Raw genomic sequence first — 19,744 nt, forward strand, 5'->3', positions numbered from 1 at the left:
TCGCCTTCCTACGATGACCTAAGTGCTGCCACAGCATTTGCTACAGGAGCTAATGAATATGGCTCTAAGGCCTGGGCTGGAGTTCGGTCAGGTGTTCCAAATGGACCTGTCCCATCTTCTGTCTTCTCTTCTCCAGCTGGACCAGTTCAAGTTGTGCACTGCCTAGGAGAGCAGCTGTCTCTGTTTTCAGCCCTGCAGAAACCCACTGCTAGAGCTTTAAAAAAACCCCCACCGTAATAATTAGAGATGGGCTCATTATAGCTGCTTGTGACTCATTTACTGGAAGCTGTACCAAACACCGCTCCTGTGCTGGGAGTCTCACTCTCAAGGGTGTGGCGACACATGCAATTACTAGACTGAGTAATCAAAACTCGATACAGGTTTACTGTTATTACACATGAACTTCTGATAGCAGAGACGTGAGGGACGAGCGGTGTTAAGACCCACACCTCAGTGTGCACACACATGCACATGAATACCCCTGAGTGGTCCAATGAAGTCAGCAGGACTGTGCAAGGATCAGACACTACCTGAAGCCCAGATGTATTTTTGTGTAAGTTTAGAGTAAGTTTGTTTGTAGGCAAGGTCCTCTCATAACTTGAAAGACCTGGTAGAAAGGAGCCAACTTGCTTTACAAAGTTCAGGAAACACAGCAACTGAAGGGACCAGTGTGATGCAGAATTAGTAGTGACAGAGCTGTTCAAATAATACACCCATTACCGACAGACAACAAGTTTTACTTTGATGTTCTTCTATTGTTCACCCGATCATCAGGAAGGTCCTTAGGTTTGGTAACGCAGCAAAGATGGTGACCTGGGAAAGCCTAACTGCAAGAATCACGTCCCAGTGCATCTGCCCATAGGATGACTGTTATCTCCTATGGTTTTCCAGCCTGTCTATATGTCCATTGCCATGAATCACCCCAGCGTGGGTGCCAACGTATTGTCACCACTGCCATGCTAAATAAAAAATAAAATCCCATGAACATGTGGCACTGAGAAAGCCTGGGGGAATTACTCTGGTCAAATTATCCCTGGGGTGAAAGTGAGCTGCTCTGCAGACGGAGTCCAGCGAGTTGTTCCCAGAATTGTTCCCTTGCTCTACCTCTGCCACCAGAAAGGATTCACATTCATATGCAAAATCCCTACATCCCGGGCTGACAGGGCTGCCTCTGCGCAGTGGCATTTGCAGCAAGAGGACAGGTTGCGTTTTGAGCCCGTCCTGCCTGCCTCTGCTCTCAAAATTAACTTCTCTCTCAGTAGTAAGGATACTCCACCTCAAAACCCATCTCAAAGGCTGTCCGTAAAAACAAGAAGTGTTATTCGTATGAATGAGACTATTTCCGTAAGTGCAGATGCGGAAGCTGTTACCACCAAAAATGCTTAGGAAATCGGTGAAAGGAAACAGTCGAGCTGTAGCGTAGGAACCAGTTCAAGCACTCGGCTCTGGCTGCTCCCCGAGCCACATCCTCGCCACAATGCAGCACGCCCAAGAAGATCTGACCACACCTGGAGAAGAAGATGATGCCTTTGGGGAAGGTAAAGTCGTCTTTTTCTAAACTAATCCTTCTCCTACTCATACTAGAGACCGGTTTCTAGCTTGGGTGGTATTTCTTGGGTAAATCTGAATTTGTCTATGGGCTTCAAGGTCACAAGGTGACCAGACTTTCTTTTTCTCCTAAGAGAATGGAGAACAAAAGCACCCCAGATACAATAAAAATTACTTTCACACTGGTTCGGCAGCTTGCTTCCTCAGCGAGGAGGTGACTGCAGAAGAAAAAAAGCTGGGGGGACACCAAATGTGCTTTCTACAGTGGCTGCACTATGCAAAGGAGTGCACTGGGCATTCAACACCGCAGGTGCAGCTGTTGTTAAAGTAGTAGGGGCTCTTTACAGGGGCTAATGGCGACTTGGCACTTAAATTATCCAAGCAAAATTAGCCTTCTCCTCTCCAACCGCCTCAACCCAGGGCACAAAGCTGCTGCCACGGTTTCTTATCCCTAAAACTGCTTCTGCCGGAGCTCGTTTCCTCACTGCTTGCATCCTGTGCCGCCGTTTACACGTGTACCAAGTGCCATCAGGTCAAAATAGCAGAGATGCAGATAAGGGGACCCAGAGGAGGAGGAGGAAGAATCTGGCCCACGGTGTCTAATTTCTGCCACTGCTCGCTGCTCCCCTTTGCGCTTGAGCCGGGGCCAGGGGGAGAACTTGCTCATGCAAATCTTCTCTCAGCCCCCAGTCCTCTGCAGTTTCCAAGGGAGTTGAAGGCACAAAGAGCCACCTGGATTGGCTCCAAAGACTGTGAACCTTTAAACTCACTTTCAGCACAGCTTCAGCAAACCTCATTTAAACAAAGCTCAGCTGCGGTTGGTATGGAAAACTTAGCAGTGAATAGTGCCAAATCGAGTTATCTGAGCCCCAGTGAAAGGCATCAACACAGAAAAGAAAGCCGTTTCAATGATGTACTGTTTGTTCTCAAATACATTTCTCATGTATATATGCCCCCACTTCTCACACTGCGTCCTCGTCCAGGCTCAAAAGGGCAATGGATTTGTGGAAAGGAGAGGTCAGAGCATTTGCATTCAGGAAAAAAATCCCTATAGTCCCAGGAAGACCCGATGCCACTGGGCAAATTAACTGGCATTGGCAGTACCCTGATGCATTCCCAGTATCCTGCCCTCACACAGGTGGATGCTGCTTCCCAGGATAACCAGTTGCGTGCTCCGACTCGATACAGACGTTTTCAAGGGCTCTGAAGAGTCAGTGGGATTTAGGCTTCGTTGCTGTTTCTGAAACCTCTAGCCTATGTTCTTAATCAGAAGCGTAGGAGGGAAGGAGAGGAATGTGTGCAGGTTATTCGACATTTGTAATGTGTTATCTGAAAGGAAAGATACAGCCCTTAAGAAATCTTTTGCAGCCTCTCAGCTAAGTTGTTTCTGGCAGGGCTGATCCAGCAACAGCTACAGGAGGCTGGCTTTTCAAAGGCAGGAACATTTTAAAAACCTCTCCCTGACCCTGCTTGGAGCAGGAGGTTGGACTAGATGACCTCCTGAGGTCCCTTCCCACCTGAGTTATCCTACGAGCCTATGAGTCGGTGACAGCCTCTTCCAGTCATCTGTGTGCAACTGGGAACAAACCTACCCCAGCTGCTCTCTCAGCCAGAGGGTCTGTTGGCTCCCAAACCTTCCAGCTGGAAAGCCCCGTCAACACAGGCACAGTGCTAGCCTTCCCCTTCAGTCCCCTCTCTTCTTTCTTGAATGGGTTAGCAGGGAAACATTAACATTTTGACAGCTATTTCTGGAGCGCCGTTGACCCTGGACAACCTAGCGCACTCCCCGGGGCTGGGTGGGATCTGAGCCGGGAGGAGCACCGCCTGTTTCAGTCACAGGGCAGCCCCTGCCCCGCTTGCGCTGCAGAGACCTAGGCGCCAGCCAAAACTTTGTCTCACGTTTTCAGGCCAGATGGAGGGCGTTTGTCAGGTGCTGAACTCCGACTCCCCGCTTAGCACAGACCACAGCTCTTAGGGCGTGGGCTTTTTGTTTTATTTTCCACATCCTGCTTGGTTTGGAAAGCAGGGATGGCAGATCTCCCATCCACCTTTTAAACTTGTCTCGATGGTTAGCTAGTGTCACAGTTAAAGACAGCTACATCTTACTTCCTCCAGTGTTGTTTTGTCTGGGTTTTTTTAGTTTATTACCCTGTTGTCCAGGAGAGCAAAGAACTCACTATTGCTTGTATATATAAATATCTCATACAACTATCCACAGATTGTATTCAGAATGCTCTTACCCCTTGCCAAGCAGACTGTTATCAATGACTGTTTCTTTACAAATTGCAAGTTTTAATCTTTTAAGGATTTTCATTGATTTTCTTGGGACCATATCCTTGGAGATGTGGACACCAGCATGGAGCCCACCATTTCAAAACTGTTACAACAGGGACAAATTCAGAAGTTACATGATCCATTCGCTCATGCTTCATAAATATATATTCATCTATCAGGATCAGTTCAAGGATCATCTAATACCTACAAGGACTGCTTGAGTCCTTTTGGGCTCCAGCATCACATGAGGGTCACCTCTTCACCAGATTCTTCTCTATAATCCTTAAGTCTTCCAGCATCAAAATTTATCAGGACAGGGTCAACACTATCCCGTGGTGATGGCTTATCTCCTTTTCTCCCAGATATACCCACTCTAAAACCAGATTAATCATCTCACTTTCTCAAGTAGCCTGTTCTTGGAGTGATTTACCACTTCCCCAGACATTGTGCCATCTCCATATTCAGTCAGTCACTGTTCAAAGGTCCCTTTCAGGTCATTGACCTAAAAAGAGTTAAATCCTATAGGGACAGAACAAATCTGTGCAGGTTCTTGCTAGAAACTGGTGTCCCTGACGATTCCTTAGCTGGGTTACATCTGTCATTTGGAGTTGTTTCGGATCCATTCAGCATGTCCAACATTGATCCACTCCACTTTAAGCTTCATGGTCAAGATCTCATACAGTACCAAGTCCTATTTCTTACAAATGTCCAAGTACACTATCAATACAATTATTTCATATAAAGCCTTAATGAGTGCCACTGATTGCATTCCATCTCCTTTAATTTTCCTTATATGACTCCTACATCAGCTACTCTGTAATGAGGCCAGGACCACTGCCAGGCTATTGCATCGTTAGTGACACAACATTAACTCATAGCTCTCTGGAAATCCTCTGGTGTTTCAAGTTTTTTGAAAAATCAACAGAGAGCTCCTTGGATAGCTCTTTTCAAAGCTGTAGTTTAAAATACTCCTTTGGGAAAGACAAAGGGGAAAATATTTTCCCATTGCTAGAGACCATGAGCTGACACTGATGTTTTCCCACAGGCAAAACAAAAACATTCATCAAAAACTTCTATATTTTCTGCAACATCACTGATAATTCCACCGTATTCATCTACTTATGCTACAATAGCAATGCTTTTCCTTATTGTACATGGAAATTCCAAGTTACAGAGCTGGATGTGACAAAACACACTACAAATATCTTCACAAAAAATCAGGCTGACTCTTGCAATAGGTATTCAAAGCTTGAAAACGTTCATCCTCAAAGAAAATCTGTTAGCTAATTTTCTTGTTTTCTAATAACACCCTTGCACTTACATTGAGCTATCTCCTTCAAAGGATCTGTGGAGACTTTGTGAACGGCTGTGCTTAGGTTCAGTGAAGTGCAACTCCCTCTCCTCTGCAACGGGGCCATCGCTTAACAGGGCACAGCTGTAGTATGCAGAAGTTTTGAGAAGGAACTATTTTAGCCTCGTGAAAGTACAGGCAGTGACATGTTTTGGTTCTTTTATGGCCTTACTCACTATATTAATTCAAGGCAAGTGACTTCACTTAGTCTTGCATACGGTCAGAACACCTACTTTGGGGAAAACACTTTTTAGTTTTTAGTGACTCTTAAGTGCCTGAGATTCTGAAGTTATCTTTCATTAAAAATAAATCACTTCCACTAGCACAAGGCTTCCCCTCTTCACTGCAGCCACACAGGCATGGGTTTTCCTTGGGTCTGTCCGAGCTGAGGAGCCAGGAAGGCTCCTGCGGCTCCCAGGCCCAGGAAGGGAGGGAGATGTGGGCACGAGCCAGCTTTCTTGGCAGACCCTGTTTTCCTCCGGGAGGAGAGCTGAGTGCTCACAGGGAGGCATGATGCCACCCCAGCACAGCCTCAGAGGGAGGCCAGGGGCTTGGCACAGCAGGAACCTGTAGATCAATGCAGACACATCCATGCATGGAGTTTGCAAGCACTCAGCAAACATGGCAAGCATGAGGGTCCAGGCATTTCGTTAGCAGTGATTAAGGTATCCAAACTGAGGATGCACAGGAGAAATAGAAATTAGGCTGTGATTTATTGCAGATCTTTCCAGACAGCTGCTCCACACTGACCTCTCCTCACATCTCCACCTCCTGTATGTGCCCTCTGGTTGTACCCACCGTAACCATGACCTGCCTCTGAGGCCAGAGCCGACACAAAATCCCATCTGTGTTTCCAAAGTACAGAGACAAAAAAGCAGAGCTGTCTTTTTCATAACGTTCAGTAAACATGTGCTCCAGCTTGGGAGACCAGAGCCCTGCTTTAGATGGTGCACTGGACCGATGTGCTGCTAGGACACACAGACATGCTCCAGCACTGCTGCCTGTCAAGGCTCCCACCAGAACAGCAACTGCATCAAACTTTTAAGGTATGCCTTCAAAAATGTACCAGATGCCTTCACATCCTTGTAAGGCCTGACTGCCCTTTTTAAGAGAGGAGAGAGTTTTAGCTCTGGGGTTTGGGATCAGCTTTGAGGCTTAGCTGAAATGAAAGGTAGGTACTGTTCATGGCTATGTACATTGCCTGGTGTATTGTAACATCACTGCTAATGTTAGAGAAAAATGAGGTTAAAGTCTTGAATGTTAACTTAAAGTTGAGACATGCTCTTTATTCAGCAACAATTCAGGTTAAGCAACCTTTCTCTTGCCCCTAAAGCAAGACAAGACACTATGTTTTCCTTGGACATACAGCTGCAGTGACTTGTCTAAAAGCCACGCGGGGAGATCAATGTCACAGCTTCTCTGTGACCCACTGGACCAGGCTTCTTTCCATGCCGTAGTTAATCAGCCCTTCACCCACTACCGCCAGCCCTGCTTTGGGGAGAGGTATGGCCCCTCCCCACAAAGTGCATCAACTTATGCAACTTCAAGCAAATCATGTCATCTAAGGATACTCATGTGTACATATCAGTACAATCTTCCAGCAGATGTCTACCTCGGAGATACATACAGTTACCATTTTTTCAGTGTTTTCACCCCAAACGGAGTTTGACATGTCTATTTTTTCCATCATACAAGTGCCTAATATCCGAGAAGGCTGTAGTAAAGATGAGCAGCCTTGCAATGTATTATGCATGGGAGCTTCTCCTCCCTGACTGCTGGGATACTACAGATCGTTGTCCTGAAAACGCTTACAGGTTCCACCAGCCCCACCTGTCCTTTTGGCTTATCTCACGTTCCTAGAGATGGAGAACCAGTGTGCCGTGCTCACTGCAGTCCAGAGGAAGAGAAGTCCCATCACTTCATCACCAAGGCAACAGTGTCTGCTTCAGCCGGATAGATGGATTGTATTAAGAGATGTTTGGCCTATAAAATCAGATTGGAGCACCTTTCTCCAAGAGCACAAGCAGACCTACTTAATGTGCAGGACAAGGATGGCGCGGAAAAGAGGGTGTTCTCTTAGGGAACAGCTTTGCTCATTCCTGTTTACGTGAAATACTTCGCTCACCTACTTCTCGCAGCTGCTTGGTTTTGTTTGTGGGCTGTGGGCAGATACAGATACAGTTATGCAGATGGATGAGAGAGCTTTTTGTGGTCAGAGGAAGCAGTGCGAGGCGCCCATCCCCACCCTAGGCAGCCCCACACCCACACACCCACTTGCAGCGCCCTAAGCCCCCCAGCACTTACAGCTGTCCTGGGCAGCTGGAAGGCTATTTTGAACAGGGCCCACACTCCATAGCTGAAGCAGAAATTATTGAGTCCATGAAGCCTGAAATTTAAAAAAGATTTACGTGAGAGACACTTTCTGCTTTGTTGTCTCTCTATTTTTTATTTAAAGATCTTTGATCTTTTTGGTTTTTTCCTTCTCTGTGGCTTGAAGGCAACGTGTTTGTTTCATATTTGTTGACAGTATTTCTAGATCACTAATAATAACAACAGTGAGGGGAAAAAACAGGTCAGACAAACAAGTGGCATTTAACCATCCCTCAAAGAAAAGAGGAAGGTACGTACAAGCCAGAGAGAAACCACTGATTAGGTGTGCTCGGGCCACCTTCTAGGCTTTCGAAACAAGTGTCTCACCAAAGGCTGAAGCAAGACTGCCTTCCTTTTCACCCTTTTTCCCCCTCCTGTTTTTAGATGCTGTCTTTACAGAGCTCCATGAAACACAAGCTTTTTGTCATCCAGTCCCGTCATTAAAGTCACAAAATAAATGTGGTTTGGCTGGCATGAGCTGGTGGCATAAACAACTTCACCCCTTTAACAATTCGAGGCACGGCTCAGCTGTCTCTGAGATGAGCTTCCGCCTGCCTGGATGCTAAACCCAGGCCTTGCGGTTAGTGTAACAAGGGTGTGACAGTCACAAAACAACTGGCTCAGGAAGTGCGGGGTTAAAAGGCGAGGAGTGAAAACAGTGTGAGAATATGAATTGGAGAGAGAGGGGAGAGCAGTCAAGCACTTGACAATGTCACAAAGGCACTAAAAAGTCAATGGTGGGATTTTTTCCCCATGGTAGGATCTCTCCTACATCTCACCATCACTTAGAGGGGGTAAGGGGTGTTGTCAAGGCCCACAGAATTTTAAAGCTTCATCTGGCATCTAAGAGGGGTTTGAAGAGGTTCCACTGTCGGCTGCCACCAAAGTAACCCTTGCTCACTGCCGAAATCCACAGCTGTACTTACAGACGTTCTGCCAAGGGAGGGTGGGTGTACATGTGTGCATTTGCACACCCCAAAAAGATGAGGTGGGGAGGGTGCAGGAATTCATTTACACTGTGAGGAGCCGCTGATATTTTTGTGCCTTTGGCAACTGAGCAACAGGTGAAGCAAAATCTCTATGGAAATCCTGAGCACAATAGGCTGAGCACTGCATGACATGTAGGGGCTGATGTTGGTTTCTTCTGGTTTAGTTGCAAGTAGTCTGGAAATTGGAAAGTTCAGAGATCCAGAGCTTGGAAGTGATGGCTTGAGTTTGAATAGTTGGTAAAAGGATGGAAAGACAAAAAGTGAGGCATCAAAAAGCGAAGCCACAGAGAGACAGAGGAAGAAAAGAAAGTGGGATTTTTGGCAAAGTCCCACTGTGACCCAGCCTGTGCTTGATCAAGTGGCAGGGGATAAACACATCTAGCTGCACCCAAATTGGGGAAGTTTGAATCACTGCTATTCCAATCTTCTCCGATATTTAAAGACCTAACTCCTCAAGCTGATTTCCTTAAGTTCCCCTTATAGACACTAGTGAGTGTGCATGTGGTCTGTGTGAGAAGGAGGAAGGGCTGGGGATGGAAACAAGAAGCCCCTCCAAATGCCAATTCAGAGCATGGAAATGGGGATCCTTTCTGTAATTACCTGCTGGAAGAGCCACTTTCCCTGCCCATGGCAATCCCCTGCGGCTAGCCTGGCAGCAGCGGGCACGAACATGGTTGGTGCCCATATGGCAGCACGCAGATCTGTAGGGGTGGCTGGTCCCCAGGCAGGGCGATGGGAGGCAGATCCACCACAGGAGCCAGGTCGCATCATTTTTGTGATAGTGGGTCCCAGCCAGGAAGCGCTGCAGCGACCATTTACCATTCAAGTGATGCTCTACTTGTACTTTACCTCTAAATGGGCCTCAGTAGCCCACAGAGAAGAAAAGACACAGAAAATACCTCAGCCCCACAAATGCTCAGGCCCACAAGTCCTGACCCAGGTGAAATGACTGTCCTAGGAAGCAAACCCCAAAAGTGCTCCAAAAACTCAGACGAAACTGTCTGAGGCACGTGTTGCGTTGCACACAAAGGCTTGCGACACCTCCCCTTTCATCATGCCAGGTGCCTCTCGGGGCCAGCTCTGCCTTCCTGCCCGCCCCACACCCAGCCCAGGGGAAGTCGCCTGCAGTGATGAGCTTTTGTGCAAGTGATCCTCTCTTCACGTCAGGCAACATCGGAGTCAGAAATTCCCCCCCGGCTCCTCTGAGAAGCATGCCTATGGTTGAAGCCGAGCATAATCCAGGAGCTCCCCTGGAGGGGTGTCAGAAGAGAGAGGGACAACCTCTCTGAGGGGCTCAACATGATGGCCAAAAGTTCAGTGAATATATTGTCATTACCAGAGACATTAAGTTTTCAAGGATTCTCGCAGGACTTTCTTGGAGATGCGCTTATAAAATCTTACATCTTTGCCCTACGGTTCTCTCTCTTTGTCATTAAGATGCTGGTGGCTAATGAGGCTGGCGGGCAATCAGGCTCCACAGCATAAATGGAGCTTCGTTCACATCCTTCTCACTTTGTGGTAGCTCGGGGTAGTGGAAGAGCTCTGCTCTGAATGTGGATGTGACCTACAAGGCATCGTGTTCATTTTCACATGGTGTTTATGATAGTGTAGGAGTGCAGTTTGCCAACCAAGGGCTCCCTGTAAGCCTTGGGCTCCTGCTCACTGGATTTTCTCACTCAAGAAGGAAAAAGCAAAAGGTAGGGTCCAGGCAATGTCACAGAGCTAACTGAAATAGCAATGAGCAAATGGGACGTTTTTCTATCTCAAACATCACCAGCTGACCAGAGGTCACTGGAGTTTCTTAATGGAGGTGATGTAAAGAGCAGAGAGAGCACAGCTCACTTCCTCTAGGGATTCCTTGAGTTACAGGGTGGCATCTGGAGAATCTCTCAATTTATAAATAGAATGATTTGGGGAGTTTTGATTACATTAGGACTGATGGATCAGGTCATAATGTGCAGCCTTCATACTGAACTAATAGATCTCCTTCTCCTAAGGAGAAGGAGAAAAGAGAGATTGTATAGCTGTAGATAGATTTGAAGCTAGATAGTGTCTCTGAGATCCTCCTACAAACACAGGCGAGGAGTGCCACACTAGCAATGCTAGCTTACATTTAACAAGTGAAGCCCTTTTTTTATTGAGAGGGGTGGGAATGTTGAAAAGGGTCCATATAAAAATGTTCTCAAAGTGAAACAAAGCCACCCGAGGAGCAGAGCCCTCCAGCACTGCTGAGCTCAGCTCTGGAGTTGGATGGCTATAGCTTTTCTGTTTCTTTTTTTTTTCTTTCTCACAGAAAAGCAGGCAGCTCAGGAGGTCCCGATCTGCTCTGCCTCTCATGTTGCTCTGGGGAGCTTCCTGCCCTTTCTATTCCTGATGCCTGTTGTGAGCCAAGGAAGAGTTAGCTTAATCAGCAACACCAGCCACCGATTAGTGCCAAGCTGTTGTCATTAATCACTTCAAAAATTACTGCACTGAAAATAGTAGCCAGGATCAGATGTTCAAAACCTGGCGTGGTTTAACTGGTGTCATTTAACCTCACCCGTAAAGCCAGTCCACACCCCTAAAGAAATATGGTTTATTTGCCTCACATTACATATCATTTGTGATTTTTTTGATGCAAATCCACTCACAGCCTCAGTGACATGGCACAAAAAGCCCCTCTTCACCTTTCCTAGAGGAAATGACTTCTGCGAGTGGCTAAAAACCTCCAACCTGCATTCCCCCAAAAGATGCATAGGGGTACTGGCCTGAGAGTTTGGTCATGAGCTTCACTGTGCTGTGGACCCCCCCTCTCCTTTGGAATCTCAGTCCAAGAATTTGGCAGATGCTCTTGGGGCTCATTACATTACAGAGGCAGTGTGTTCATTGCGCTCCCCCGAATGGCATTTTGTGTGCGCTGCACTTGCTTCACATTTGCTATATTTAAGCCAGAGAAATATGCACAGATGAGGGAAAGAGGGCCGTGGCGGTGTCTTGGAGGCAGGAAGGGAATGGAAATCATTTCTCAAAGCTGCAATCCTCTGTGCAGAACTGTGGCCCAGGAGAAGGAAAGAGGAGCGCGGTCAGTTCAGGTCGCTGGCCGCGTTGCGGACCCAGCTGGGTCACCAGTACTGTTCGTCTGGAAGTGCTTTCAGGGCAACTCTGGTTCTATACCAGTGTAACTGAGGCTGGAATTTGCTTGAAGCTGTTGCTGGGTTTCTGTTATGAAACCGTCACATTTGGAACATACAGGAATAGGGCTCTCCAGCACTGTGGGGTTCGTATGTGGCACTTGATTTTTGAACCTTGTCTGGCATTATTTGCTCCTTTCCCTCCACCCCAGTCTTTGCATCCTTCTCCTACCTGACCATCATTTTCCCCAGACCGTGCTCCTCATCCCTGCAGCTCCTGTCCTCCCTGAGGGACACGCCGAGCAGGAGGAAGGCAGAGGCTGCATCTCTACGCTGCTGCTGGAGGGCACAGCAAGGCAAGCCCAAGCTCCCAACCTGCTCTTTCAGTCATACACCTAGGATACCCTCAGTAGTTGCTAACATGTCCCACAGTTTCTCACCCCATATAATAACTGTTCTTCATGATACTTAGTCCTTCCAGGATAATTCCCTGCTTTATAGCATGGAGTGGATGAGGACGGGGCTGGCCCAGCCGTGCCTGGGACTGCTAACCAGAGTGTGCTCGGGCACATACCAAGAAGAGCTTTTTCCTCCTCTGTGCTTCAGAGCTTGCCCAAAATTTGCCTCTCAACTGCAGATGAGGCTGCAAGAGGAGTCTGGAGGTGGACACAGACTAGGTCGACATTTTAGCTGCAGTCCTGATGTAGCCAGCAAGTGGGTGCTACTGTCTAGTAACATGGGTAGAGGTGGCATCAATCCCTGAGACCCCCAAACACAAGGGAGAGTTCAGCCCCCTGCCATGATGGAAGATGAAGTTTGTGGCAGGGAGCCAGGTCTGGGCACTTGAGAGCTGAGAAACAGGAAAGAGCCAACAGATTACTCAAAGACTCAAGGGAATCCCAACGAGGAAGTTGGGATCAGATCAACTTTCTGTCTACGAAGCCGAACCCTTTCCTTAGAAATGGTCTAACTGGGCCTTCTTGATCTTATATACATTGGTTGTTACTGGGAAAGACACTTCGCCTGCGTGGCAGCCTCAAGGAGGCTGCAGACCCATGGGAAGTATTGCATTTCACTCTCTGCTTTCCTCTGGGCAAGGTGGGAGTGAGGGTTTCGAGGCTGTCCAGCAGCAGGACTTCAAGCCAGCCCATCGCCAACAGCATGGTTGTCTGACAGCCATGCTCCCAAAAAGCAGACTGACAGCGCCATGCCTGTGCTTCAGATCTCTGATCACTACCACAGCTTTGATCATCGCATTGCGTAGCTGACTTCCAGCTGTCCAGGAAAGCAAAAATAAGTTTCCAGCAATTTTTCATGTGCCTTAATTAGAAAACAAGGAACGCTTTTCAAAAACAAGATGGGGGGAGGGAAATAAGGCTAGAGCTGCAGTACTAGACATGCCATCCACACACTTGGCGTGTACTTAAGAGCGGCTCAGCCAGCCCTGGTTGCTAAGCACTCTGAGAAACTGGAATGTGCTGCTCCCTCCAACCCTTCATGAACTCCTCCTTGTTGCCACTCAAAGCCTGCCCAGAAGAGGCATCGGGGCTGATTTTGAATGGAGGACAGGTCTAGGGAAAAAAATTGCAATCAGTGGCTCCTTCGTCCTTCTCCCCCAAGTTATATACGTGAGAGCAGGTAGGATGTATGTGCAAACACTCCCAAAGTTAACTTGCTATCTTCAGATGGTGCTGTTCCTTGATATTCCAAGCGTGTCCTGACCACCATGCCACAGGGCACAATCACTGCATTACACTTCAGTCATTCCCAAAGATCTAGCTGTGCTGAGCATCTGGCCATAAGTCCCAGAAGATTGAGTCTGTTCCTAAGTCACTGCAGAAGTTCAGCTCAAGTAACTTTTTCCCACAAAGTGCCCTGAGAGCTGCAGGTGGAAAGCTTTGCAAAAGCAACATCAAGAAAAATGAGGAACTTAAGGGTGGAGCAGCAACACAGTGATGGGAAGTAAAAGGGAGGAAATGGTTGCACAGTGGTTAGAGGATGAAAAACAAGGTGAAAAACAAGTGGTATCTAAAGATTTTAGAAGGAGAGCAAGAAGTGTTACAGGATGACGATAAGCGCAAGCCAGATGTACTGGGCAGGCTTGTCGGACAGAGAAGATCTAAATATGGGAATGAAGTCGGCCCGAAGAGCAGCGTGGGCAGGGTGTAGTATGGAAAGTAGGAGAGCTGTAGCAACACTTGAATATGTTTAGCTGGAAAGAGTAACAGTGAACTTGCATAAGGTCAGCAAGTCAAAGCTCATGTCTTGCCCAAATTGCTCATGGCAGGGATCAGGCTCTTGCTTTTCACCTCTCCAGTAAAAGCCTTTCCAAGTGATGGTTCTGGCACTTGCTGTGTTCCCCACTCTCAAATCTGATCATTCAACTCTTTTTTGTGGACCAAGGTCTCCAGCTAAGAGCGCTCAGGTTTGCTGCCTGTGTTCCCGCAGGAGGCTTGCCTGGGTGTGATACCTGCTGGAGACATCCCGTAGGGTGTCTGTCAGCAATACGAAGATGCCGCGTGCTTCCAGGCACCCCCTTATGAGCAAGGGACTTCCACAGAAACACAGCAAAGAGGAGTTACAGCAGAAAAAGCCCCTATAACAAACCACCTTCCTGAAAGGCTAGGGCAGGCCTGATCTGCCTCAGACATCCAAAGCTCAAAGCTGCCATCTGCCCTCCTGGCCTCCCTACCTCCTTTGGCCTCTCAGTGATCCGAACACGCTGACGAGAAACCTCCATGCAAATCGCCGTCTGCATGGTCTGCTGAGCATTGCCACCCACCACCAACCCTTCCTTTCAGGTGAAGTCACCCAGGACTGGCTCAGTCCTTGTGTCTGCATAACACACATACACCCCCACAGAAAGCAGGGGAACTCCAGCAGTATCCCACATTTTCACGGAGGTCCTCACAGAGTCCTCCCGCAGAGCATCTTAAGGGGGAAAGAGAGTTTTCCACAGACCTCTGTCCAGGCTACTGAGTCCCACTCCCCCTTTCCAGATTTCTCTAGATGGCATATCTGCAATGGACCTGAAGGCCAGGGGGTCCTCCTGCTCTGCTGATTAGGGGGCTTCAGTGGCCTGGACCCTGTGGGGTGATGGGAAAAGTGAAATACTTCTCATTACATCCACCCCCCAGAGCGATGTGTAACTGATGTATATCAGCTAGAAAATCCTGCTCAGCCCTTTCAAGAACCCTTCTGGGTGCCTGGGTATAGGTATTCTGAGACTGTAATCTCTTCTCTGATAATCCTGATTTACTCTTTGGCCTGAGAGCAAAGGCTAATAGAAAGCAAAGTGTCCTGGCAAAGCCCAGCAGGTAATTTAGGAACTCTGGCTTAGTTCTCTCGAGTCTAATGTGGTGTTGCTATTGCTGGCAATTAGTGTTTGTGAAGGTGCACTGGAGCTGCCGGGGAAACGTAAGGGCAAGGTAATTGGCAATTACTGGTTTGGAGAGGTCACTGTTTTCTGGAGACAAAGCTAGAATCGGCTGTTGTCACTTAGAAGTTTCACTGGGGACAGTCATGCTGACCTATTTTTAACATAACAACAGATTACACTGCAATACAGTGAATAATTTATAGTAGTAGCATGATCACAGCCACAATGCAACGGCAGCTTCGGGTTCCTGCCTAATTCTAGAGGGAGGCAGAGCTCTCTGGCATTTTCCACTGAATTAGCAAAACAAGGCACACGTGGAATGGCCGACCCCAGCCTTTCAAAAGCATGTGTGTCAGGATGAATACATGTTTGGAACGACGAAGTGGGGCAAAGATTTTTATCTAGAGCATCCATAAACACACTCCGTCTCCCAGCAGTTTCGGGAACCTACAGCACTGGGAGCAGGGAAGTGGGAACCTGCGTAGGGTTGGGGGTGACGGAAAGGAGGAAATTAGCTTTCGGGGTTTGCTATGCAAAATTGCACTGAGAAATCAAGAGAAAGAGCTCATACATCCCTAGCACATGTATTTGCATAGGATTGAGAATGCTTCCTTGAAAGAGGAGGCTGCAAATGAATGAGGTATTTGCATCTGCAACCTTAAGTTCAAAAAATCTTCTGCGAGATAAGGCCAAAAGGGCCAGAGGGAATTTGTTACACGTAGAGTAATTGCCAAGAACTACTGTAGGAGGCTCAAGGTTGAAGTAAGATGCTGCAATTAGTATATGGCACTGAAAGCCTTTAACAAATTAGCCTGGCTTCCACAGTGAGAGCTGCCACCCCCTAAAAGGCTGAAATGGACTCAAAAGCATATTAAGTATGCATGATGAGACATTTATAGCTTTCAGCATTGCCACAAATATTCCCTCTCCTCTTCCCCTGGCATTCCACAGCCCGAAGTGCGCAGCTGCTTTTTCCAGAAAGCAATTTCTCCGCCTTGGCCTCAGAGTTCACATCCTATGTGAAACACATGAAATGGGGGTGTAGACGAGTCAGTCAGAGACACAGAAAGGTCACCCTAAAAATTTTGCCTTGCAGCTACAGCACCAGCAGCGTGCCAGCGGCGGCCCCTACGCTTTTTCTAGTGGGGAAGTGGGTTCCTCCGGAAAGGCCACCGCCGTGATTGTTGTAGAGCCCATCTGAACTCAGAAACCTTGGAAACGGCCCTTAGGCCCCAGAGGTCTGCACGCCAGTGTGAAGAGCATCTTCTGCTTTTTCTGAAGCTGGAGTCATTTTCTCTCATTTCTACTTCTTAAGGCTACAGGGTGCTGTTTATTTTCAGCATACAATATAAATACCACATGCTCATTATTACTGCTGAGAATTTCTTAAGCGGATAGGTCAGCTGGCAGCCTGAATTTTTTATTCAGTGAGGTTTGTTTTTTTTTTTTTTTCCGTGCACAATACTCTGTGAAACCCCAACTCCTATTCTTTATTGTCATTTCCTATACTCCACAGTGCAGTATCATCCGATGCATGACAGGTCTGTGTGCTGCACCAAAAATATTTGCATTTGAAAGAGTGAGTCTTCCTATCCTGACCCAAACTGGGAAAGACAAAGGCATATAGGGAGGCTATCAGTGTTGCCTCCTCAAGCCACCTTCCAAGTTGTGTCCATTTACCAAACCCATAGACTTGCCAGGGGTTCCCTCTGCCCCCCCCAAAAGAAGCACTCCCAACTGTGTAAGAGTCACAAGGGACAGTGTGTTGAAGGAGTTTTATGTGTTGGAAGAGGAGCAGCAAATCATACAGAAAACAAGACATGAGTGATGGCTGAAGTAAAGTCCAGTACGAAAAAAAAAGCTGCAGAAGAGAAACGGAGAAGTCCTAAGGCCACAAGTAAGTATGTTCAGTATATTAAGTATATTGTTTAGCCTGGCAAAGAGAGGAGTCTGAGGAGACCTTCCCTTCCAGTACCTAAAGGGGGCCTACAGGAAAGCTGGAGAGGACTTTTGACAAGGGCATGTAGTGATAGGACAAAAGGTAATGGCTTTAAACTGGAAGAGGGCAGATTTACACTAGATATAAGGAAGAAATTCTTTACTGTGAGGGTGGTGAGGCACTGGAGCAGGTTGCCCAGAGAAGCTGAGGCTGCCCCATCCCTGGAAGTGTCCAAGGCCAGGTTGGATGGGGCTTTGAGTAACCTGGTCTATTGGAAGATGTCCCTGCCCAGGGCAGGGGGGCTGGGACTAGATGATATTTAAGGTCCCTTCCAACCCAAACCATTCTATGATATTCTGAATTCTTACCTCTATAGAGAGATCTATTTATAGTAACTAGGACTATATATTTCGGAAGAAAGACTGAATTTGAAGAAAATACCTCAAATCTCTGGGAAAATACAGCTTTCCTGCCTTTTTACCTTGCTCAGGGTAATACAGGAAAGAGTGCTCGAGGGGAGAAATGTAAGCTCCACTCATCACAATGGTCTTTCCTTTACATTTTAACTTTAACCGCTGTCTTCAGCCCTCCTGACACCCGAATTTCGAGCCTGCTTTCGCACGCGCTACAAGGCGACAGAGGCGGCAGACAGCAGCCCTCCTCCGGCCGCAGGGAAGGGGAGCGGCGGCGACCCCCTCCCCGGACCTCTCCCCGGGGATGTTGGGGACGGGGGGCACACACATGAATCAGGGGGGTTTCGCGCATCTCCCACCCTTTGGCCAAACCACCCGCCGGGCAACAAGCGTCGAGTGAAACAAGGGACAAAGCCTCCCCGCCGCCGCTCCCAAAAAGGGGCTGAGCCTCCCAAAAATGGGGATGCCCGCGGGGGGGGAGGGGGGCAGCTCGGGGGGGGGGCGGGCCGCCGCCGCACAGCGCAGCAGCGCCTCCTCCTCCTCTTCTTCCTCCTCCTCCTCCTCCTCCTCCTCCCTCCCGCAGCTCCGCAAGGAAAAGCCGGCAGCGGCTGCGCTCGCTGCCAGAGCGGCGGGAGACGGGCTTGCCCCCGTTCCTCCTCCTGCTTTTAATTTTTTATTTTTAATTTTAATTTTTTTTTAATTATTCTTCTTCGCGACTTTTAGCTCTCCGGCTGCCGCCGGGGATGGGGCACCGGGGTGCCCGAGGAGCGCAGGGCAGCGGCGGCGGGGGGCGAACGGCGCCCCGGGGCGGGCGGTGAAGGGGCGGCGGGGGCGGGCAGCCCCCCCACCCCCAGCAGCCACAGGTACCCGGCCGGGGTCGGAGTGAGGTGGAAGGGGGCAGAAACCCCCCTGGGAAGGAGGGAGGGAAGCGGGGGGCTTCTTGTTTGGCGAGGCGGCTCGGGTCCCGGTCTGTTCGGCCACCGGTCGCGTTTTGGAGAAGGGGCTTCTGGTGTGGGGTTGTAGGCTGAGAAGGTGGAGAAAATCTCGCCCTGTGTTCGGGGAGAGATGTGAAAAGCTGGGTGGGGGGAACTGGTCCGATGTTTTCACATAGCGCGTGGAAGTGCTTAGCCAGGTGTCCACCAAAAAAAAAAAATCTCAGCGTTTCATTAGGTCTTGTCTCTCTATTTCCAGTGAGCTTTTATGGTATTACTGGTTGGAGGAAAGCTTAGACCCTCTTGTAAGTTTTCCTTTCCATCTCTGGCTCCTTCCCAAGAACTGATGCAAACATATTACCCGCTGGCACGGCCCTTCGGTTTCCCTTTGAATGCCCTGCTCACAAAAGGTCATCCTAATCCTGTGACTGATCTTTCTATTGCTGCGCTAACCCAGCAGTTTGCCGTCTCTCATTCAAAAGTTTCGAAAAAGCTTTCTGGAAACTGGCTGCCTGTGGCCATTCTGCCCTCTGCGCCCTTTTGGACATCTCCCCGGGAAGAGTGGGGTGTGTTTTTGGAGTAATTTCTGCGTTCATTAATCTGGCCGTGCGTTCAGCCACGCTCGTCTTAATTCTCGTGTTTGAGCTGCTGTCACGCAGCTGGAGCCCGGGGCAGGGCACACGAACAGAAACAACATCTTCATCTTCTCCGCTGGGTCTTTAGGTTTCACAAGCATCCGTCTCCTTCTGAGTCAACAAAAGTGGGAGCATACCCAAACAGGGGGGCTTGAGGAGGGAGGCAAGAGGCAAGGTGTCTTTCCTGGAAGAGTTCCGTGCTCTCTGCCCAGCTGTGTCTGAGATCGGGAAGAGCTATCATGTAATCTGGTTTACTGTGGCCAGATTCGAGGAAGGTGTCTGCTGGGACGGGTTTGGAGCCCTGTTGTGTAACCATAACGGGCAAACGTGGCAGATTGCTCCACACTGAAGTGTGGGTGGGTATATATTACGCAGTGGGAGTCTAAAGGCAGCAAAATCTATCTTTTCTTCCATAAATTCAGTATTTTCGCAGCCAATAACTAAATCACTAGGACAGTCACTTAAGATGGTGTTTGTGCTGCTTGCGAGGGCAGATAAACGCTGGTGCAATGTGGACTTTTAAAATCCCGGCATCCGTAACTCGATGCTGGTTTAACTTTTGACATCCCAGCACCACTTCCTTGACAAGGTGTGGGCTTTGGGGGTTTTGTTTGTTTGTTTTTCTTTTTAAGAAGCAACAGGTTGACTTTCTTTCCAGGATTATGCCTAAGGAACAGAGCAATTATTAGCTTTTCCCGTGTCTCCGCTCCTCTCTAGAATGGCAGTACTGTTGTATCTTAGAGGTTTTTCTGTAGCGGCATTAATATTTCTCAAACACTTGGGGATGTGTAAGGGGAGAAGTGT

The 19,744-nt window shown here is 48.3% G+C and overlaps 1 protein-coding gene across 1 annotated transcript in view; it reads left to right on the top strand.

Moving 5' to 3' along the window:
• The first annotated feature begins 1,428 nt into the window (after positions 1–1,428).
• The window catches only part of RIPOR2 (RHO family interacting cell polarization regulator 2), a 69,299-nt gene continuing 50,983 nt past the window's right edge, over positions 1,429–19,744 (top strand). Inside the window, exon 1 of the mRNA XM_086740529.1 lies at positions 1,429–1,538. Within this exon, the coding sequence (XP_086596655.1) occupies positions 1,478–1,538 (61 nt within the window). The 5' untranslated portion in view covers positions 1,429–1,477. The remainder of the gene's footprint in view (positions 1,539–19,744) is intronic.

This window comes from Chlamydotis macqueenii, chromosome 2, assembly GCF_036417535.1.
Source record: "Chlamydotis macqueenii isolate bChlMac1 chromosome 2, bChlMac1.mat, whole genome shotgun sequence".
Classification (NCBI taxonomy): Eukaryota; Metazoa; Chordata; class Aves; order Otidiformes; family Otididae; genus Chlamydotis; species Chlamydotis macqueenii.